Source organism: Rhododendron vialii, chromosome 1a (assembly GCF_030253575.1).
Source record: "Rhododendron vialii isolate Sample 1 chromosome 1a, ASM3025357v1".
Lineage (NCBI taxonomy): Eukaryota > Viridiplantae > Streptophyta > Magnoliopsida > Ericales > Ericaceae > Rhododendron > Rhododendron vialii.
The window spans coordinates 40116850-40138174 of NC_080557.1; the positions used below are offsets into that span (position 1 = coordinate 40116850).

The window sequence follows — 21325 nt, forward strand, 5'->3', positions numbered from 1 at the left end:
CTTAGGGTAGGATAGGGTACTCTAGGATTTAGGCACTTTCAAATTTTAGGGTGCACTTTTTTATTATAGGACAGGGTACCCCAGGATAGCGACTAGCGTAGGGTACCTTAGGGTTTAGGCACTTTTAAAGGGTTTTAGGGTGCACTTTTCTATTATAGGGTTTTAGTGGTTTAGACACTTTTATAGGGTTTTAAGCACTTTCATAGGATACCCTAAGGTTTAGGTTGTGTGGACTTGTAACTTTACAAAACTATTAAGTCGACTTGTAGACTTATGAAATATTTATAGTGGATCTATCACTAAATCTCCCTAGAATTTAATTTCACTGCATTTTCCATTTCCATTCATCACGAGATTCTAGATTCAAACATAGCATTAGCCTGTCTCAGAAACCTAGCATTAGCCATTAATCTGTATTATCATGCATAAAAATGAGCATTTACAAGCGTTCAATCGACCTGATTCTTTTTCCCTTTATAAATTCAGAACTCTTAACACAATTTAACTTGTTTGGGAGGTCAGGAGTTCGAGTTTCTCCATCTGCGTGTGAGTGTTTTTTCCTTAAAGGGCTTTTCCTACCTAATAATGGGCTTATTTCTTATATTAATTGAGTTGTTGGGCTTTGTTATCTCGTGGACTCTCACAATTGATGTAGTGTCCCGGTTAATTTGTAATCTGTACTTCATATCTGATGTAAAATTATCTCTTCTATCAATTGAAAAAAAAAAACTTGTTTGATTCATGACATGTCATTTGTCATTACAAATGACATATGAATGCATTTGTTTGGCATGACATGAGCACGATGTTATTCGCATTAATTGGAAGTTATAGGGTACTCTCAAAAAACATGGAATCGTCCCTCTAATCATCATGAACCAATTTTATTTCTTCACAATCTTCCGTCACTTTAGGAAATGTAATTGACCTGTTGCAGATTTTTTTTTTTTTAAACGAGGATGATTGGGTTAAACACCGAAAGGTCATTTCTAAGAGAAGGATATGCATGATAGTTAAGTGATTTATCGGTTCCTCACTCATGTGCTTGTGATCCTCTCGAGGATTGAGCATGAACGTGAGAGGGATTGCCGTCGCAAAAAAATTCATCCCATTTCAAAACTAAATGAGCAATATTCAACCCCAACCCTTTTCAAAACTAAGTAATTAAAGGTTAACGATTAGAGGATAAAATGGAAAAATGAAGTGATAAGACATGTAACGACTGTATTTTCTTATTAAGTTAAAATCACCAAAAGAGACCAACAAATTTGGAAACGGAAGTAGTAGTTAGATGTGATTTGATACTCTAATGTCTATGGCAATAATCACCTGAAACACTCGCTATTTTCAAAGACAATTGACAAACACACAAAGATTCGATTATGAATCCTATCTCCCATCCCTACCCACCTCAAGCACAAATGCTCGATCCACAGCAGCTAACAAATCTAGTTGTTTCGTGGTTCAAAAATTGTCGAATCTTGTCTCAATCATCATTTTAACGTGACTCTTTGAAGTACGTTTATTAGCTTAATTGGACGAGACATTTAATACACGTTATCCTTGGTCGTTATTCCTGGATTCATGGGAGAGTACCATTTTATAGGATGTTATTTGTCACTTATCACGTGCTATTAACAATTTAAGGAAATTGATTTATACACTTTTCTAATTGATTCACACATTCTTTCTTTTTTTGTCTTTTAGCCCATGAATTTATAAAACAGTCCCTTAATTTTGTAAAAAGTGTAAGCATGCAGGAACTGTTTTGTAAATTCATCTGCTAAAAAAACGATGCTTTTATCAATTAAAGGAGTAGAAATCAATTTCCTTTTAACATTATATGAATGTGTAATCCACATGGTACAAAAAAAACACAAAACAAACAAACAACATAAAAGCCCAGAGAAAATAAGGCTTCTATTGTGGTTAGGGGTGTGCACGGGTTGGACGGGGTCGGGTTCGGCTCCGAATCCGACTCAACATGTCGGGTATCAATTTTTTTTTGCCTCAAACCGAACAAGTGAGAATAACCGTCCGCGTGCCCGATTTTTTTTTTTTGTCTGGTCGGGTCGGGTCCAACCAAAACCGATGTAAATCTATATGAATTTGTCGGTTTTGGTCGGGTCGGGTAAGAAAAACAGCACCCCGATTCCCGAATCGAAAATTGATTTTTTACAAAAAAATTGAACCCGTACCTGACCAAACCACATGTTCGGCCCCGCCCGAGACCCTTCGGGTCGGGTCGGATTTGTCGGATCACGGGTTTTTTGCACACCCTAATTGTGGCATTAATTAGGAAAATCCTTGGGGGTTAAGTAATTATAGGGCACCACCACCATCACTTTTTCTCTCACTAAAATGTCAGTGAAAATTTCGCAGCAACCGCCAATGTTTGTAAAATTACAAACACACTCTGCACCCCATCATCATCACATTAATCCGCATACAGTACACATGACTCCTATTTAACTTGTACGAGTATCACCACCCCACTCACTCTCTCTCTCTCTCTCTCTCTCTCTTGAATCCAACTCAGGGAATTCGTAATGGGGAAGGTTCGTTCAAGCCTCGAAACTTGACCTAACTCTGAATTCATCTCTTCTCTCTCTGATTCTGTTTCTGTTTGTTGCTTTCTTATCACAGAAGAAGAACAAGAACGTAGTAATCGAGGGCAAGATCCAAGACGACCTCGAGCCACTGAAGAACGACGATAACAACAACGACGACGACGAGGGCAAAGGACAGAAGGACGGCGGCGCTATCAAAGTGGTTCTCAAGGTCGACATGCACTGCGAGGGCTGCGAAACCAAGATCAAGAAGTACGCGCGGTCCTTCAAAGGTTCGTTCTCCGCTCCGCATTTAACAGCTTCATTCCCAGATGCTCTGTTTCTTTGATTTTTTGCGGTGGTTTCCTTGTTACTGCTGTTCCGTGCGTTTCAATTTTTTGCATTATCTTTTGATTTTTCTGGAATCGTTTGGTCAAATCGTTTAAACTTGTCGAGACTGATCATCTAGCGATTTCTCTGTGATGTTTTGAAGGTGTTGAATGCGTGCAACGGAGCAATGACGGTTCGAACAAACTGACGGTGATCGGTGACGTGGATCCGAGGAAGCTCCGTGAGATGCTTGAGAAGAAGACGAAGAAGAAGGTCGACCTCGTCTCTCCACAGCCTAAGAAAGACAAGGACAAGGACGCCGGAGATAAGAAGAAGGACGGAGAAAATAAGCCGGAGTTCAAAGAGGTTGTAAAAGTTAAAAGAAAAATAAAATGAACACTCTTCCCTGCTAATGTGCGCGTCTGTGGCGTATTGCTTGCTTTTCTCTTTCCTCTGCAATCTGGATATTCTGGTTCTTTGTCTTTTTCCGCTGCGCATATAGTGCACGTCGTAGCAATCTTTGGCAAACAAACCGAATTGTCGTTCGATGCTCGGCTCGGCTCGTTATGCGCACTCGGCTCGAGTGGTTTAGTTAATAAATGAGTCGAGTTCGAACTCGAATTTTAAGTTTGTTCAATAATTAGGCCGAGCTCAAGTTGTAACTCCGTTTGATTATAAAAATTCGTCTCGTTTTTTAGAGGCTCGGCTCATTTATAAAGGCATGTGTAGTAACGAGCCGAACTCGAACACCTCAATAACAAAGGAGTCGAGCTTGAACAGCTCGATAACAAACGAGCCGAGATCGAACACGCCGGAGTGTGGGCGTATCATTTGGAGTCGCATTTTTGCAGCGCCCGTTCAGCGCTTGCTGTTTTTGGGAACTCTAAATTAAATTGATTCCCTATCATTGTTAGAAGATTTGATTATCGATTCATTCATTCACTCTGTGCTTGTAGCGCACGTTATACCAAATCACGTGGAGGCGCATTTTAGCAGCCCCTGTTTAGTTTTGCTCTGCGTTGTGATTGTTTTTGGATACTCCGAATCCAAACCCACTTGATTCCTAATTACGTTACTAGCATTTGAATTACATTTTTCCAAAATTAATCTAATCTCCTTTCGGAGTTTTATTTGTCGGATTGTCAAGCTGATTAAGAAATATTGTTTTTCGTTTGTGTTTTTCTCAGATTCCGGTGACGACGGCGGTGATGAAGCTGAACCTGCATTGCGAAGGCTGCATCCAGAAGCTTTGCAAAGCGGTTGCAAAAACCAAAGGTGAGAGAGAATTTCATATCGTATCCCCTTCCTTTCCGTACAAACAGTTGAATAACGCCTTCTTTAATTACTACTGTACTGTATAATTTTCCATGTGATTAACGGAGAGTAGTAAACGGCGTTACAGGATACCACGACATGTCGATTGACGAGCAGAAGAATCAGATAACGGTGAAAGGTGCGATAGACATGAAGGCACTGGCCGAGTCGCTGAAGGTGAAGCTGAGGAAACCGGTGGAGATAGTCCCGCCGAAGAAGGAGAAGGACGGCGGCGGCGAGAAGAAGGAGAAAGGCGGCGGGGGCGAAAAGGGCGGTGGCCAGGGAGGGGAAATCCTGCAGTGGCCCCAGCACGTGCAGTACGGTTACCCGGATCCACAGTACGTGAACGGGTACGGGCCGGGTTATCCAGGCGAGCTATTTCATGCCCCGCAAATTTTCAGCGATGAGAACCCAAATGCCTGCTCCGTTATGTGAGGAAGGGAATCGGTGTGGGTGGAAATAGTAGTTTTGGACTAGAAGATGTAAATAAAATTGCGTACAGAGAGATATGGGGGATTTTTGGATAGGGATTTTTATGGTAAAGAACTAAGTTTTGTTAATTGGTTGAAGATCAATTAGAGGGATTTTGTCCCGAATTTTGATGATGTCTGTTAGTATTATGGTAGTGAGATTATGGCTGTGATTAAGCCAGGTACTAATCTTGTTTCTAAAATTCATGCTTTGCCACTTTCCAATTCCTAGCATTTCTGTCTCGTGTTTTTCACACTTGGTATTTTTCAATTATATTCGTGTTTTTCGCAATTGCTATTTTTTTTTTTTTTTTGGAATTTTTGTGAGTATTTTTTAGCTTTGTTTGGAATTTTTGTGAGTATTTTTTAGCTTTGTTCTGCGTTTTCCTCAATAAGGCCATTGTTGCAAAAGACATTTGGACAGCCAAATTGAGTTTTGCTACTTGTAGAATCACTTTGATGTGAAGGTTGGGTCCCAATCACACACACATACACGAGTGTCAAAAATGTTTTGAATTTTCGTTTGACCGAAAAAGAAAATAAATTTGTTTCGAGCCATGTGGACATTACTTGTATTGAATTCCTTGAATTTGGTTCCCATGCATATATATGAATTGGCATGAATTAGCAATACTTGAATGTGAAAGGACATCTCCAAAGTTTTCCTTTGAACTGGGTAGCCTAGTAGTAAAGAAATTGTTCTTTTTTTGTGTCCAATTCAAGGCTCAAATCCTCATTCAATACAATATGTGAAGTGCGAAAATCCCAGTTGTGCATAGCGTGCCAAATTCTTGCTTGTTTGTCAAAATTTTGAGACTTAAAATACTATAATAGCCTGTAACGTTTATGTTAGATATGATTTTCTAGCAACCTAAGAGGTTAGCTTGGTGATGACACCTGCAATTAATTAGGAGCTTCCTCCTTTGTAGATCTCAAGTTAAAAAGCTCATAGGTATTATGGGCCTTCCGCTGATAAAACGTGAGATTGGTTTTCTATATATTAGATGAGGTGCATCTAACTTGATCTAGACCCTAAGTTATCTAGAAGAAATGCAATTTCCCAACAGATAACCGCATAAAGGCATGAAAGAAATCACAGTTCTTCGAAGTTTGTGACCTAATCATATACTCAAGTTTGTATATCAAGCATGCCCCAAAGACAGAGGAGAATAACTCCAAGGGTTAGCTTAAGTGGCAATAACGATGAGCTGTAAACTCAGACATTCTAGGTTCAAAACTTGGCAACCTCGTGGTGCACCTGTGTAAGGTTGCCAAAGAGAAATCTATTGTGAATACCCAGTCGCGGTATGAATGGCTTACTTTTGATCAGACCGAGAAAAAAAATAACCGAGGTGCGTGTAAATTAGACTAAACATTCCTAATGGTCCAGCGAAAAAAAAAGAAGGTGAGAGACAGGAGAATGGTGGGGTGCAAATTTGTGACAGAGATCTCAGATGGTCTCAGTGTTGTTTGCTACTGTCCTTGCTGTTTGTCCTGCACTTCCCGGGGGTGCTGTTTGTCATTTTCTCTGTTAGGTTTTGGGGTAGAGGCATTAGCCGCATTACGCAAACGTTTTCGTTAGTGGAGCTTCGCCAGCTCACAACGGTACACCCGGCTTTATTCCCCAGCTTATTGTACCAAATTGCCCTCCTCTTTCAGTTCTATTTACATTCTGTATTCACTTTGCAAGATTTCTGCTTTGTTTGATTTATGTGTTGTTTGATTTGTGCTTTGAGTAGTATTTTTGGATAATGAGTGGAGAGAGAAATAAGAATAATAATTAGAGAGAGACAAAAATTGGAGAGAGATAAAGTGAAAAATGAGAGTAATGATAGAAAAGTAAGAGAGAAAAATGAAAGTAATGATTGAGTTGAGAAATACTTTTTGAATAGAGTAGTGAAGTGAACAATACAGAATTCATAATGCAAAGCAAAAAGAATGAACAATTCTTCCTGCTCGATTTTGGTTTGAGCTTCCCATTTTTCTGGGTTCTCTACCGTCTCACCTTATACTGACGTTGCCCCCGAACTCGATTTGGATCTCCTTAATAGAGCACAGGAGAGGCTCGCGTCTAGATGAAAGTGGTTTGGGTTCTTGCAAGATTGTGTTGAAATCCTTCTATAAGTGCCATCGAGTATCTTGAATGAATGATACCGATAAGGAAACAAATTTTTAAAAAGTGGGAACTATTTTGTTCCCTCAATAATCATGGGGACCAAGGACTGGTAACGTTTTTAAAGATATTTGCTGCTATCAATAACAGAAAAATGAATTTCCGCTTGACCAAAAAAATAGATAGTAGAAAAAACTTGGCAATTTACTTCCCGAAAGTAGTTTCCGGAAAACTTATTCGAACAACCTAACTTTGGGAAACATCATTAGCTTCAAAACTAATCTTTTCAAATAAATGAGGAAGCAATTGATTTTACGAACTGTTTTTGTTTCAAATGCCAGAAAAATCAAGAATGAAATATAAAGACAATGTCAAAAACAAACCTATTTGCTTGACCAAAGATGATTACATTGTACGCATCTTTTCTGAGATTGGGAATTGTATGTATAGTGGAAAGTTACCTACTACCCTAAAAAGTTCTTTTTTATTTTTGAATAGCACTACCCTAAAAAGTAACCACAACCAAGCTCTATGTAGCCTGTAGGGTGCCAAAACCCTTTTCAATTTTTGGTGAAACAGGCCACCAAGGCCTGCACACTTTTTTTTCCTGTCAAAAAAGGTATTTGCAGAGGGACAGAGTTGGAACGAAAAAATTGTTCGGCATTCTAATGATACTTTGCTCCAGTGACTTTAACACTAAATGTGGCCATGTGGGTCATGGGTCGGACCTAAATATGACTTGGCCTTTACAGGAGTTGCACCTTGCTAATGCAAATTGAAGTATTAAACCATGCACATTGCGGTGAAAGAGGACTGATACAGGAGCCTACCTTGCTTATGAAACAAGTTTCATCAACAAAATTCAAAGCACATAAACACGTATTCAGATATGGAGAGAACGTCTTTGCATACATCCGTAAAAGTATGTTCCACGTGGTCTTGAATGGTAAAGCAATATAACCTAAAGTTCATCAACTTTAGCATCCAGACCTCAGTTATTAAAGTTTGTGTAAAATGAAGAACGATACACACTTTGCATTTTCAACGAATTCCGACAACTGGGACAATTCAGATACAAAGGTTTAAGGATCATCATACAAAGTTTGAAGATCATCAGCAGATTGAAAATTGTCGATTTCGCCCAGAGTCAATTTCCAATGTCGAAGTGAAAAAGGCTTGGTGCACAGATGTATGCTCCATACAGAAAGAGTTAGCCTCTAAAGACTTGGTAGAATAAACTCCCGGTTTATGCTGTGTTTGGACCATCATTTTCTATTTTCAGGAGAAAAGAAAAGGTAAACGAAACGATAGAAAGACAATTAAGTGAAGAAGCTATATTATTTCTTTTGCTTACTAAATCAGGTGCACAAATGTATGCTCCATATAGAAACTTACAATAACTTCAAAAAACAAAGCACGACATCAAAGGTCCCTTATTTGTCCAGGCTTTCTATCTCTATCATCAACAGAAAGACAAAGAAGAATCTTCTAGATACATAATCAAATATAGGGCCGTGAGGTACCGTGGTTGTCATCATCATTAAGAATGAGTTTGACTCCATTGTTCTTGAGAGAATTTACGATGGCCCAAATCTTAGTCTTGTTCTTGAAACCTTTCTTCTCAACCTCTTCGTTAACATCAACATGGATACCCCTCCCCTGTCCATGCTCTAGACCCTCCACCTTGAGCCGCATTGCCAATACATCTCCCACAACTGCCGCTGCCTTTGCATTGCAAGACCTACCACACTCCAACGTGCTCTTCAGGGAATGTTCCACTGTGGACGCTGTCGCGACAATCCGTCCATTGTTTCTGTCTACAACATTTGTTGTAATGTACTTCAGCGATATGAATAATCTTAGCACGTACCTCTTCAGAACTGTCATGTTATGGACCTGGAATGCTCTCTTTCACAATGGAAAGTAACCAGATATGAAAGTGAGAGGGTTGCAAAAAGCAAGATAAGACAATAAAGTTAAAAACTTGAAACATTTTTTTTTTATAAATAATTTCAGTTATCTAAAGCTGCAAAGAGAACAAGTGGTGTTTAATTTAACTACTTTATTTGACATACAAACAAAATCGGGAATATACCAAATTGTGGTAAGTTGCACCGAAACAATTAAATATTTAAATCTATTTATAACTCCTCCCAGAAATGACAAACACAATTAATATAGCCGAGGTCTAAAGGGAGTGGGACTCAAATGAGAATACTGAAAATGCTACAAAAAGTTAATTTCAAATCAAAGCCTGAAATGGACAGTGATTTGAAATTTCAAAGAAAAATGGCTACCAGGCTATGCAATTTAATTTGCTACCCTGATTGTAACAGCAGCACCGTAGTTATCCCAGAAACCCCTTCTCTATAGTAGATGAAAGAAGGTAAGAGCAAAATATTTGAATTTCATTTCTGAAAGGCCACGCAAATGATTAGAACATAGAAACTGATTCGATGAATACTGGACAGGAGCCAGATCACATATCTAGCAAAAATTGTACTTAAAGTCTGCAACACAGTTTAGCATAGTGAAGCTTCAAGTGAAAAGATGGAACAAGTCGTATTTATTCCCTTCCCGTCTTGCTAATTTTGTTGAAAGTGTGAGTTGGAATCATTACCACATACTGACCACAAACATATTTGAAAGCATGCCAATTGTCAAACAAGCACTTTCCATTTTAATGACAAATCTTAACATTAAAGTATAATTGGAGTCCACTGAGCTAATTGTTCAAGTCTTCAAGATGACTTTTTCTTATTGTACACTGAAATTATAAAGCAGCTTTTCTGTCATAACTATTTCTGTACCTGTGAGTAAACTAAACAGCTTGAATAGGCTTTTACGGTCTACACTTGGAGTAACCTGGATTATGACACTTAACATAGATGACCAATAGGTAGGAGAAGGGGTAGTGTTAATTTGTGTTGATTGCACACATATTGGGGGTGCAAAGTGATTGTTTGAGGGTTGTGACTTGTAAAGTTGTGAGTACTAACCCAAAAATAGTATTTGACTGATTCACTCGTAAATAAGAAAGAACAAAAAAAAAAAAAAAAAGGCCAAAGAGGAGAGAAGTGCTTCACTCATATTCACAGATATTCAGTCCCAAAATATTCACAGATATTCAGTCCCAAAATGTCATTATTAACCACTTTCGAACAATACCGGCGTGGGTGTTCAGATGCTAGAGGAGAATACTATGGATCCCAACAATCTAGACCTGCCAAAAACCACATATTTGACACGAAATCATAACTTCGTCTAAATTAAACAACAAAGAGCTATGTTCATGAAATCACAAAATTACCATAACACCGATAACACTTACCTAGTAAATTAGAATTCATAATAGCAATCCATCAACTCATAAAAACATGAATTGAAAAAGAAACATAATCACGAAATCATGATTTCATCTTGCCCTAGGTTTGCTACATTAAAACTTCCTGGTTCTCCAACTTTTTCCTTCTTTCCATGATAGTCATCACCTCCCTTAAGAATTATAATTGGGAAGTATAATATAATTACATGAATCAGAAATTCATTGAGCCATGAGAGAAACAAGAGACAAGGAGAGGACCACCCTCTACGACTAGGGAGACAAATTCAATAACAAATTAAGAGTGACTTAGAAAGCAGTGATAACACGAAAATAACTAGATGGAGTCACGAATAGAGTAAATACTAGCTCCACTCTAAGCTCTTGGCCAAACAAGGCATTAAAGAATATCTTATATAGATTTATTGACACGGTATATTTATCTTCCCTAGACCATTTAATGAGTGGATTAGCACGAGAAAACCAAAAAGCATCCCAATCTACATATTATGGCAGCAGCTTCCAGAATGATATACTCTTAGAACCAATGACAACTATAAAACGTCCCGTGTCAGAAAGAGATACATTCAAGTCGGATAGCCCTTGAAACTCGTACTCATCTAGACATTTCATGTTTCTCTTACTTTGGAAAAATGAGAACCCGCACTTCGGATACTTGACGGAATCACATGTCAATTGTTAAGAGATACTTGAAACACCTCGCAAGTTATAGCAAATTAACCAGCGAAATTTGATTAAAATTTAAATCCAACCAATGTGAAATTGTCCATATAAATCTCTCCTCCTTTAGGTTTCTAATCTTACGCTTACAGTACCAAAGCCCAAAACTTTTATTTCCTTCCCAACCTGATCATTCGATAATAGATAACCGACCTTTTCGTTTAATATTTTAGCCTACAGTGTGTGCAAACATCATTTCCTTAGTCTTTTGAAACAAAGAATTAACGCATTGGCAGGAAATTGGATTTCTCCACCAAATAACTTAAGCTTTTCACACGTAATCAACATATATCAGGCTCGGGCCGTCTGCATGTCCTGGACTAGCGACTCTTATCTATTCCTTCAATCAGTTTTGGGTACGGGAAATTGGCATGCATACTTCTTAAGTACCCATCAAAAAACTAGAAAATTATGTAAAAATATACATCAGTGTATATGAAGGTTTATCATAAAGTATGAAAATAGAAACCAGAGCAAAGAAAACTCACCATAAAAAGAGAAGAATTCAATCGGCTGATTGTACCGGTAACCCTAACATAAACCCCAAAACTCCCCAAATGGCCCCTTCATGACGAATCGAGTCAAAAATACCCAATTCTAATAACTGGGTTTCCACTAATTGGTTGAGTGATTCTCGATCGATCGAGAGAGGGAGAGAGAGAGAGGGTTCACCGGTTCAGTGACAGCTTGAATGGCGGGGTGATATGTTATCAAAGCAGTTTCATTTCGAGCAAATGCGTTATCAAAAAATAAAATAAAAATTCGAGCAAATGGGGTATAACTACAATTATAGTCCATGAAACGTGTGCTTCTTGTCAATTTGGTCCTTTGTGTTTTATTTTTATCAACCTTGTCCCGAAATCTTTCAATTCCAGTCAATTTGGTCCCACTTTTTTTTTAACAGCCGTTAAAGTCATTGACAGGAATAATTGGCAACACTCTGTTTAGTCTTTGAAGGATTATAGTATGAGTTTATCACCATTCCTTAACTAATCTCAACCTTCTACCATATTTTTTTCTTATCCCCTTCTTAGTTAATCCTTCAAAACTAATTCGGCTAACAAACAGGCTCTGGCTCTTTAGTGTAATGGAAAAACAAGTTGGAGATTGCAAGATTGCAAATTGCAATTACACTAGAGAATTGGAGTAGGTGATGCGTTTGAAGTTCCATGCACATATACGCTTTCTCCTTTTTTTCAATCAACACATACGTAAAGTTGCAAACGATCCGAACTGTTCGCAAGCAGCTCGTGCCTCGGCTTATTAAGGTTCAGCTTGAGCCGAGCTGAGTTCGAGTTTTAGACTTGTTTCGTAAACGACCAAGCTTAACACTCAAAAGCTCGGCTCGTTTTTATAGGCTTGGCTCCAATGGCGGCTCCACATGTTGACATGGGTGGACACTTGAACACCCCGATTTTTATTTATTTTTTATAATACATGTAGACGTTTTTGTTCTTTTTATAGTTTTCCTCTTCTTGAACATCCTACTCAAAAATAATTCAACACCCTACCTAAAAATATTTGAACACAACCCAAAATTAAGCCAACAATTGAATCCAAAGGAAACAAACCAATCAAAGCCCACAACAAGAGTATATGCATGGGCAAAGCCATAAGTAATATGCGAGGTGAGTTCAATGGTCTCAAAGCTTTAATCTTAACGGAGAATGAAATTGCATTTTATGTCTATTACTTTGCTCATAAACTTCAGTTGACTCTTGTTGTTGCTAAGAAGCATGTCGATGATGCTGATATTGTAAAATGCTATATATGGCACTTGATGAAATGTTTAAGCAACGATTGCAAGTGAGATGATGGGTGAGATTATTTATTGGCCGAAGTACCTTCGTTTTCAGAAATATTCCTTTTCCTATCATGAGTAAAATATTTGTATCTAGTAATCGGCCACAATGCAAAGCTCCAGAAATCACGATTTCGCATCATTGTCACGTTGAGCTATTCTATACAATCTCCAAATATGCAACTTCAAGAGCTAAACAATCATGCGGCAAACACGGAGTTGCTACTTTGTATGACTTGAATCCCATAAATTCATTTTCTGCTTTTGATAGAAAAAAGTTGATTCAGTCTTGTGAAACTCTATTGGTTTGACTTTTCTGAGGTGGCTTTAGTGACATTAGACATTCAACTTCAAATTTTTATTGTGGATGTGAGATCCAATGAAAATTTTTTAGAGCTCGAAGGGATAGGTGATCTGTTGCAAAGTTAGTGGAAATAGATAAACATGTCTTATATAGATTGGTTTATTTGCTTGTGACATTAGTGTTGAATCTTTTTGTCGACAGTTAAAAGAAAATTTTCAACAATGAAGTACATAAAGAGCAATTTGCATAATCGAATGGGAGATCAGTGGATGAATGATTGTTTGGTTACTTATATAGAGAGATGTATATTTAATACAATTGATAATGAGGTTATTATGCAATTGTTTCAAAATGTGAAATTTCGTCAAGAGCAATTATAATATTCAATATACTTTGATGTTTTTGGGTGGCATTGTTGATATTAATGGATGAATTTTTGTTTATATAATTATGATTTGCAGAGGTCATATAGATTTCTGAACATTTTTTCTAAATTTTTGGAAACACCACTGCTCAATTCGTTTAAAGAAACTTGTTAAATAAATTAAATTGGTATTATAGTCAAACCGACCTTGAGTTGCAAAAATAGTTACCCCTACTATTTCCCGTGAGAAAATTCTTTAATCAGGCAATAATTCAACCTACTCAACCCACGGCATTTTCTTATTTTTTATTTATTTACTTAATAACTTTTATATTTTTTTTCATTTTTATTTATTTAATATTATTTAAATGTTCCAATTTTCAATCCGGTTGAATCGATGCAAAGATCTTATTTTTTTTTATCATTTTGTCTTCAATGATCATAATGAATTTTTGGCTCGAAGGCCTTTCAACAGGTACCCTAAGACTTATTATTTAGTTTTAAGTTTCTCTTAGGGTGCTCATTGAAAGGCCTTAGAGCCAAAAATTCATTACGACCATTTAGGATGAAATGATAAGAAAAATAAGATCTTCACACCGGTTCAAACGAATTAAAAATCGGAACACTTATTTTTTTACGCTTTATATGTATTTTAAAATTATTTAATATTATATACGTGAGTAAATTTCTCACATTAATGACGTCCGAGGTGACAGTCATTGTGGATTTACGGCGATAGCCGCTCACATAGGGTATGGTGAAGATTGTTGGGCTCAAGTTCGAAGAGATCTCATTAATGAGATTGAACAAAATATGGATCTATACAATGCGATATATCCAGAAATAGGTTGGGCAGACCACCTAATACGGTCTTTAAATTACTTTGAAGATTCGGCACCAGATGAGTATTGGATGGACGCTATGAATATGAGAGTTGTCATCGCTTCGGCGTACAACCTTGTTCTGCATACATTTGATGGCCTTCCTTCAGGTTGTTTTACTCACTTCCCATTGAGATCCCCTCCAGTTCCAGCCCAAGAGCGCATTGAAATAGCTATTGCCCGTGTTGGGAACAATCACTTTGTGCAACTTTTCTTGCAGCCTCATTACCCTGTACCACCCTTCCCAATATGGTGGTGGGACAATTCATCAGACTAAGCTAAAAGATGGGTTGCTCATTATGCAACACAAATTAGTTTGTGGCGAGAAATAATGGAGACAAGACCAAGAGGGACATGAGCGGAATTTGGTGGAAATATTGATTAGAAATTGAATTTTCATGTATTTTCACTCTTCCATGAAATTAGTACAAGTTATGTTAGTATAAGTTATATTTTAATTATTCATTTATTAAATTATAGTAAGAAGTTTTTTAAAAGTAAAATAAAAAACTACTAAAAGTAAAACAAAAAAAAGCTAATAAAAGTTTTAAAAAAATAGTAATTAAAATTTTTTATAAGTAAACAAAAAAAATTAGGCAAAATTAAAAAAAATTAAAACAGTAATTAAAGTCTTTTAATAGTATAAAAAAATTAGTAAAAGTAAAAAAAAAACAGTAATTATTTACTTTTAAAAGTAAAACAAAAAAAAAATTAGTTAAAATGAAAAAAAAAAAACCAAAAAAAAAGGGGCAGGGGTAGAAAGGCAGCGGGGCCGGAGGGAGGGAAGTGTCAGGGGGTGCGAGAGGAGGGTCTCAAACGTAATACACGGCTCGGATGCGACACGCAGTACCTACCTGGCAAAAAGTTTCCGGAATGTGGATATCACACGCAACTTACTTAAAGTGGGTCCTAATTAAAACATCACCGTTCAATTTCACCACGTGTTCCCCCCTCCTTTCCACACACCCATATAAATATTGAAAAATGTTCCCCCTTCTCTCTCGAAAATTCTCTCAGAAAAGTAGAGAAAACAGGAGAAATCAAACTCCACTGAGAGAAAGCCAAATCACAACTCTCTTCTGATTCTCTCTCATCAACCGAATCCGATCTCTCCCCAGTCCATCAAAGGCACGATATCCACCGCCGTAATTTTCTCTATTTTCTCCATGAATTTCGTGCGGATTTTGATTTTTTGTTTGTTTGTTTGTTTGTTTGTGGGGAATAGATGGTGTCGGACGCGAGCAAGAAGAAGGCGGCGCAGAAGAAGGCAGCGGCGGCGGCCAAGAGAGGAGGGAAGGCGGCTGCAGCGGCGGCATCGTCGAAGGCGGCTGATTCGCAAGCCGTTGATAGCTTGGCGAACGGAGTGGACAAGCTTCAGATTTCGGATCGGACTTGTACTGGCGTGCTCTGTTCGCATCCTCTCTCTAGGGATATTCGTGTGAGTTATTGGATTGTCTTAGCTTTGTTTTGGCGTGGAGATATTACTCCGGTGGCTTTATTTTGCATTTGGAAGAGTGTTGTTTTGAAGTGTGTTTTATAAGCATGCTTTGATTTCTAGGAACTAGCCTTGAACCCAACTAAAGATGGTGATGAATCGTTGATTGAAACCTTTTAATAATGTATGCATCAACTATTCTCAATCGCCGTTTGCAAAATTCGTGATAATAGTAGATTAGTAGTATATGTGACCTGTTGCACTTGTCTCGGGACAAGGACGGGCGGATGAGCCCAGGCGACCTCCCCACGTGCAATTCAAATTTTTATTGGACTTATAGTAGTAGCTTTTTTCTCAAGAATTTTACAAGTATGTAAGTTTCCCCGCCCAACATCGCTTGAACAATGCAAAACCTGACCAACCAAGAAGTTTTGGAAAATTGGTATTATATGTAGCGGTAATACTTTTAGTTTTGGCAATATTATTTTGATATTTAAAAGGGACATGGATGCAGAGGATTCTGTGCAATTGGAGTTTTAGATGATCATATCTTGCTAATCTAAGAGGTTTATTCTTTTGGTAGTTCATATATCAGTATATTACAACTTGTATTGACAAAATTGATATTGCCTTTTATATATTACAAATTTGACTTCTAATGTCCGCCCACCAACGGTAAAATCCTGTGTCTGCCCTGTCTGAGAAGTTTTACAAATTTGTTTCAGGAACTTTCAATGATTGGAAGGAAAGTTAGTGTAGTATGCTTTATATACAGCTATACTGGAGAAGTGGACACAGAACTGATTGTAGGTATAATACTAGCAGTTACTAGGGAAAATGAAACGTTGATGCTTTGTAAACTTTTCATTGTCACTGACTGACATTATAGCATTGTCTGTGAACTTTTAGTTGGAGAGAGAAAAATGTAAAATTAATGGTATGCGTGTTCACAACTTCTCACACCGCAAATAGGATTTGATGAACATGTTGAAGGGGAATATGTGATCAACTGGATGAGTTAATGCAAGAGATACCTCCAGGCTCCAAGGGATGAGATACTTATTGGTGGAGAATTCAGCTGTCATGTAGGACAGGTAATGAATGGGGTGAGATGGTGGCTGCTATCTCCTTTTTACCTTATGTAGCTGATTTGGTGGGATCAGACCCAAGAACTTTTCAGTGAGTGGAATCGTCGGTCTTTTTCTTCAAACTAGGTTTTTTGTCTGGATTGTATAGGTGGGCCTTGGGGTCTGTGACACGAGCATGAAATTATAATTGATTTTGCTGATGGAAAATGCTAGTATCGGTGGTTATCAAGACCGTTCCTTAATTCCCTTTTTTTTGCAAGCAGTCTTGGTCATTTTTTACCAAAAAAAGAAAAAAGAGAGGAACAACGAAGGGTTTAGAACAAGATGGTATCCCAATCGAGTCTTGAAAATGCTAAGGTGAAAAAGTGGTGTTAATTATGTGAGTTGTTTGGACTTTGATACTAGTACCCTCTGTGGCTACACATATTCCACAATCTATGATCTTGCCCGAAGTAAAAATACCGACTTTCAAGTTATTCCTGTAAGTCTAAGCGGAGGACATGATTGTAGAAATATGACAACTTGTTTTAGGGGATTCACAATCAAGACATCAAATGCTTACAGAAACTAGTTTCTTTGTTGCAAACCGGTGGAAAAGCCATGGAAGAATTAGTTTCTTCATGGCTTTGTATTTATGACTCCATTTGTGACCACTGACAACTAAAGGCTCTTTAGTGGACTGTGGACGATACTTGAGAAATAATATTATAGAGTAAGCCTATAACAAGAGAATATCTAGAGCCATGAACTTTTATCTTGCACTTCTTCCTCGATCTATCATCAGGGAGTGGTTTTTTTTCGTGGAGATGATTGCAATAAGATTTGCTATTACCATGGAAAACATTTTCTGCAGAGCTATTTACTTCTAGAGAAATATATCCTGGGGAGCATTATTGAAGTGTGGTCACACAACCCACAGTAATAAGTTGTATTAGGGAGCTTTTAGAAATTGTGGGGAGGGCGCCGATAGTATATTTCTGCCTGACAACTGTAAGATATTTATACCATACATAGGGACTTATCGAGAAAATATGTGCACTCTGAAAGGGGGTTTACAGAGAAATAATGGGTGTCATGGCCCCCTTCAACCCCACTACTTTTGCACCCCTGGACATCAGGCATAGTTTGGTTGTATACCTTTGTGTATTGATTTAATTCGAAAAGCATATAATTGAGATTGAATTGTTAGATAAACTTGTCAAAAGAAAAAAGAGATTGAATTGTTAGATAGAAATCTACTTATCAGGGCCTGATAAAGTAGAAGAACACGCATTCTCTTTAGTAACTTATTCGGACTGTTTTAGCATAGCTGCAACCAACCAATCACAAAAAAAGGGGAGACTTTTGTCAGCCTGGCTGGTTCGTGATCTGATTTGGAGTTGGTTCGGGCATATAAACTCTCTTTAATAGTTTGGTGGCAACAAATCTAGTGACTCTCTTTGAGTTTATTGATGCTTGCTTGTTGCTCCTAGATAAGCACCTAGGCCTGCAGATGTGACCCAAGTGTTCTGCCAATCATGTTGCCTGGGTTAATTGCATGAACACTTCTTTTATACAACCTCTGGCAAAGGAGGTAAATGTGTGAACCTTTACATCTTTTCTTAGAACTGCACTAATTATCTTTTGTTTCTTTAAGCTGCATGGTTGTTAGTAATGATGATAAACTGATCTGTATGTGTGGCCATTGCAGATAGAGTCTCTATCGCTGACTTTTCATGGACATGATCTGATCGTTGATTCTGAACTGGAACTCAATTATGGCAGGTTTTTAACTTATGCATGACCATTTTGCTCATTATAGTGCCCCTTTTAGATGCATGTATGATTGTATATATTTATTTATTTATTGCATTTTTCTTTCCAGACGCTATGGTTTGCTTGGATTGAACGGGTGTGGAAAATCTACCCTTCTTACTGCAATTGGTTGTCGCGAGCTTCCTATTCCTGAACACATGGATACTTATCACCTCTCTAAGGAGATTGAGGCTTCCGACATGTCTTCACTTGAGGCTGTCATAAGCTGCGATGAGGAGAGGCTGAGGTTGGAGAAAGAAGCTGAAGCATTGGCAGGACAGGTGTGTCTAAGTGGTTAATGAACATTGTGCTTTAATTTGTTATGGTCAGGAATTTAATTGCAGACTGTGTATTGCTTGGGTGGCTTTAGGAGGATGGTGGTGGAGAAACTCTTGAACGCATTTATGAGCGTTTGGAAGCCCTTGACGCGTCAACTGCAGAGAAGCGTGCTGCTGAGATCTTGTATGGTCTTGGGTTTAACAAGAAGATGCAAGAGAAGAAAACACGCGACTTTTCTGGTGGCTGGAGAATGAGAATTGCTTTAGCACGGGCTCTGTTTATTAACCCAACCATCCTGTTGCTCGATGAACCTACCAATCATCTTGGTAAGTGCCAATTGCTCTAAAGCTGCCCATGGTGGTTAAAATTTGGTTGCCTGCCTTCATGTTTTTTCAATATTTGGACTCTCTTAATGTTCTGAAGTTAAATAACGTGTTTTTTAATATAATTTTCCCTCTTTTTGCAAACAACTTTCATAGAAATACTAATTACTAATTTACTATGATTATATATATGGTGGCATGGTGGAACCTTGTTTTAGTAGTTTGTAAGCTATTGCAGCACTTTCAATGGCCTTAGAGTTGCCAAATAATGTTGTTTTGCATTCGGACATTCAAAAAGTTGTTTTGCACTGTTGCTGTGGTACCGCGCAAATTTGGCTAGTTGTTTAGAGATGAATCAAAAAACGACATGTTCATAGATTTTTATTTAGTTTTACCTTCAGGTCAAGATTTGCCCAATCCAAGTATCGATTTTCCTGTTTGTTCTGTAGTAGTTGGTGATTGATATTCCGAAAATTCCCTGGTCTATTGGTTATAAACTGACTGATTAGCACGAATGTGATGTTGATGAGACACCGTTTTCTGATGACAGATTTGGAAGCTTGTGTGTGGTTGGAGGAAACTTTAAAGAAATTTGAGCGCATTTTGGTCGTGGTTTCCCACTCCCAGGACTTCTTGAATGGTGTTTGTACTAACATCATCCACATGCAAAGCAAGAAACTGAAGCTTTACACAGGGAACTATGACCAATACGTTCAAACCCGATCTGAGTTGGAAGAAAACCAAATGAAACAATACAGATGGGAACAAGAGCAAATCGCTTCGATGAAAGAGTACATCGCCCGGTTCGGACATGGATCTGCCAAACTAGCCCGTCAGGCCCAGAGTAAGGAAAAAACCCTGGCAAAAATGGAGCGTGGCGGGCTCACAGAGAAGGTGGCGAGAGATAAGATTTTGGTCTTCCGATTTACCGACGTGGGAAAGCTTCCCCCTCCTGTGCTTCAATTCGTGGAGGTAACATTTGGTTATACACCCGATAACCTCCTCTACAAGAATCTCGATTTCGGGGTGGATTTGGACTCCAGAGTGGCTCTTGTAGGGCCCAATGGAGCTGGGAAGAGCACATTGCTGAAGCTGATGACGGGGGATTTGGTCCCACTTGATGGCATGGTCCGGCGGCACAACCACCTGAGGATTGCACAGTTCCATCAGCATTTAGCTGAGAAACTTGATCTCGAATTGTCTGCTCTCCAGTTTATGATGAAAGAGTATCCTGGAAACGAGGAAGAGAAGATGAGGGCAGCGATTGGGAAGTTTGGGCTCACAGGTAAAGCCCAGGTGATGCCCATGAAGAATTTGTCTGACGGGCAGAGGAGCAGGGTGATTTTCGCGTGGTTGGCATGGAGACAGCCCCACATGCTTTTGTTGGATGAACCTACAAACCATTTGGATATCGAGACGATAGACTCGCTGGCCGAGGCTTTGAACGAATGGGATGGGGGAATGGTTCTTGTTAGTCACGATTTCAGGCTCATTAACCAGGTGGCGCAGGAGATTTGGGTGTGTGAGAATCAAACAGTGACCCGATGGGAGGGTGATATTATGGACTTTAAGGAACACCTGAGAAGTAGGGCTGGTCTTTCTGATTGAAGCAAGATTTGATGATTCGTCGTCATATATATTTGCTAGTTATGTGTACCTCGGATGATGATCCTTCAGCGTGTTCCAATGGAGATTATGACAAAAAGCCGAGGAGAGGGGAGGCGACGAGGTTCTGGAGGCTGGGTTAATGCTTCGAGCTCGTCGGCCCGCTACTCCTCTTGATTATTGGGAAATTTCCTGCTTAGGTGTTTATGCATGTATTCTTGGCCCGGACCGAGGGGTGTATTTAAGGGTATTTACTAGTTAATTGGAACCCATGTACAAAACCTCTACGTTTGTCATCCGTGCAACTTGAATCTAGTATGGTAATCTGGAATTAATAGGGAACCTATATTTATTGAATAAACAATACAATTTCGATTGTATTTTAAAAAACGGTAGTTTTCGCGTTACCTTGTCTCCTACCAAGTCTTTTCACTTGGACCTGGTTTTAGTCAGGTTTATGGACTATATTAGCTTGAAATAGATTATTAGCTTGTTCTTTTAATCTAAAGAACCGAACCAAGTCGAGTTTTACGTCCCAATCTAATGGGGCTCGGATCGGCTACATGTGTGTTTTCTTTATTGAGTGGTTTTGGATCGGCTACATGTGTTTTT

General features: G+C 38.4%; 3 protein-coding genes across 5 annotated transcripts; 2 read left to right on the forward strand and 1 right to left on the reverse strand.

The window, feature by feature from the left end:
- Window positions 1–2418: 2418 nt before the first annotated feature.
- On the forward strand, window positions 2419–4796 carry LOC131325890 (heavy metal-associated isoprenylated plant protein 3-like). The gene is made up of 5 exons (XM_058358368.1): window positions 2419–2558; window positions 2647–2842; window positions 3043–3245; window positions 4067–4154; window positions 4282–4796. Exons 1-5 carry the CDS (start codon window positions 2550–2552, stop codon window positions 4626–4628), a joined length of 843 nt encoding a protein of 280 aa, XP_058214351.1. The 5' UTR covers window positions 2419–2549; the 3' UTR covers window positions 4629–4796.
- A 3299-nt stretch (window positions 4797–8095) lies between these two features.
- Window positions 8096–11914, reverse strand: LOC131335837 (uncharacterized). 2 transcript variants are annotated; one of them, XM_058371376.1, is made up of 3 exons: window positions 11328–11914; window positions 9945–9999; window positions 8096–8684 (listed from the first exon to the last, which is right to left on the reverse strand). In XM_058371376.1, exon 3 carries the CDS (start codon window positions 8661–8663, stop codon window positions 8277–8279), a length of 387 nt encoding a protein of 128 aa, XP_058227359.1. In that variant the 5' UTR covers window positions 8664–8684; window positions 9945–9999; window positions 11328–11914; the 3' UTR covers window positions 8096–8276. The 2 variants fall into 2 exon arrangements, with proteins under 2 accessions (XP_058227359.1, XP_058227351.1); XM_058371368.1 differs by lacking the exon at window positions 9945–9999 and having other exon boundaries at window positions 11328–11909.
- Window positions 11915–15185: 3271 nt separating this feature from the next.
- LOC131322270 (ABC transporter F family member 1) lies at window positions 15186–21103 on the forward strand. Of its 2 annotated transcripts, none has more exons than XM_058353530.1 (6): window positions 15186–15317; window positions 15415–15627; window positions 18403–18476; window positions 18577–18787; window positions 18877–19111; window positions 19659–21103. In XM_058353530.1, the coding sequence occupies exons 2-6, from the start codon at window positions 15415–15417 to the stop codon at window positions 20714–20716; spliced, it is 1791 nt and encodes a 596-aa protein (XP_058209513.1). In that variant the 5' UTR covers window positions 15186–15317; the 3' UTR covers window positions 20717–21103. The 2 variants fall into 2 exon arrangements, with proteins under 2 accessions (XP_058209513.1, XP_058209522.1); XM_058353539.1 differs by lacking the exon at window positions 15186–15317 and adding an exon at window positions 18185–18285 and having other exon boundaries at window positions 15486–15627.
- The last annotated feature ends 222 nt before the right edge of the window (window positions 21104–21325 follow it).

Bases quoted from the DNA above. Each gene is read 5' to 3' on its own strand.
- LOC131325890 (XM_058358368.1), top strand. The intron at 3,246-4,066 runs GTTGTAAAAGTT...TGTTTTTCTCAG, and splicing joins ATAAGCCGGAGTTCAAAGAG to ATTCCGGTGACGACGGCGGT. The intron at 4,155-4,281 runs GTGAGAGAGAAT...ACGGCGTTACAG, and splicing joins AGCGGTTGCAAAAACCAAAG to GATACCACGACATGTCGATT.
- LOC131322270 (XM_058353530.1), top strand. From the start codon at position 15,415: ATGGTGTCGGACGCGAGCAAGAAGAAGGCGGCGCAGAAGAAGGCAGCG. The intron at 15,628-18,402 runs GTGAGTTATTGG...TGGCCATTGCAG, and splicing joins CTCTCTCTAGGGATATTCGT to ATAGAGTCTCTATCGCTGAC. The intron at 18,788-18,876 runs GTGTGTCTAAGT...GGGTGGCTTTAG, and splicing joins CTGAAGCATTGGCAGGACAG to GAGGATGGTGGTGGAGAAAC.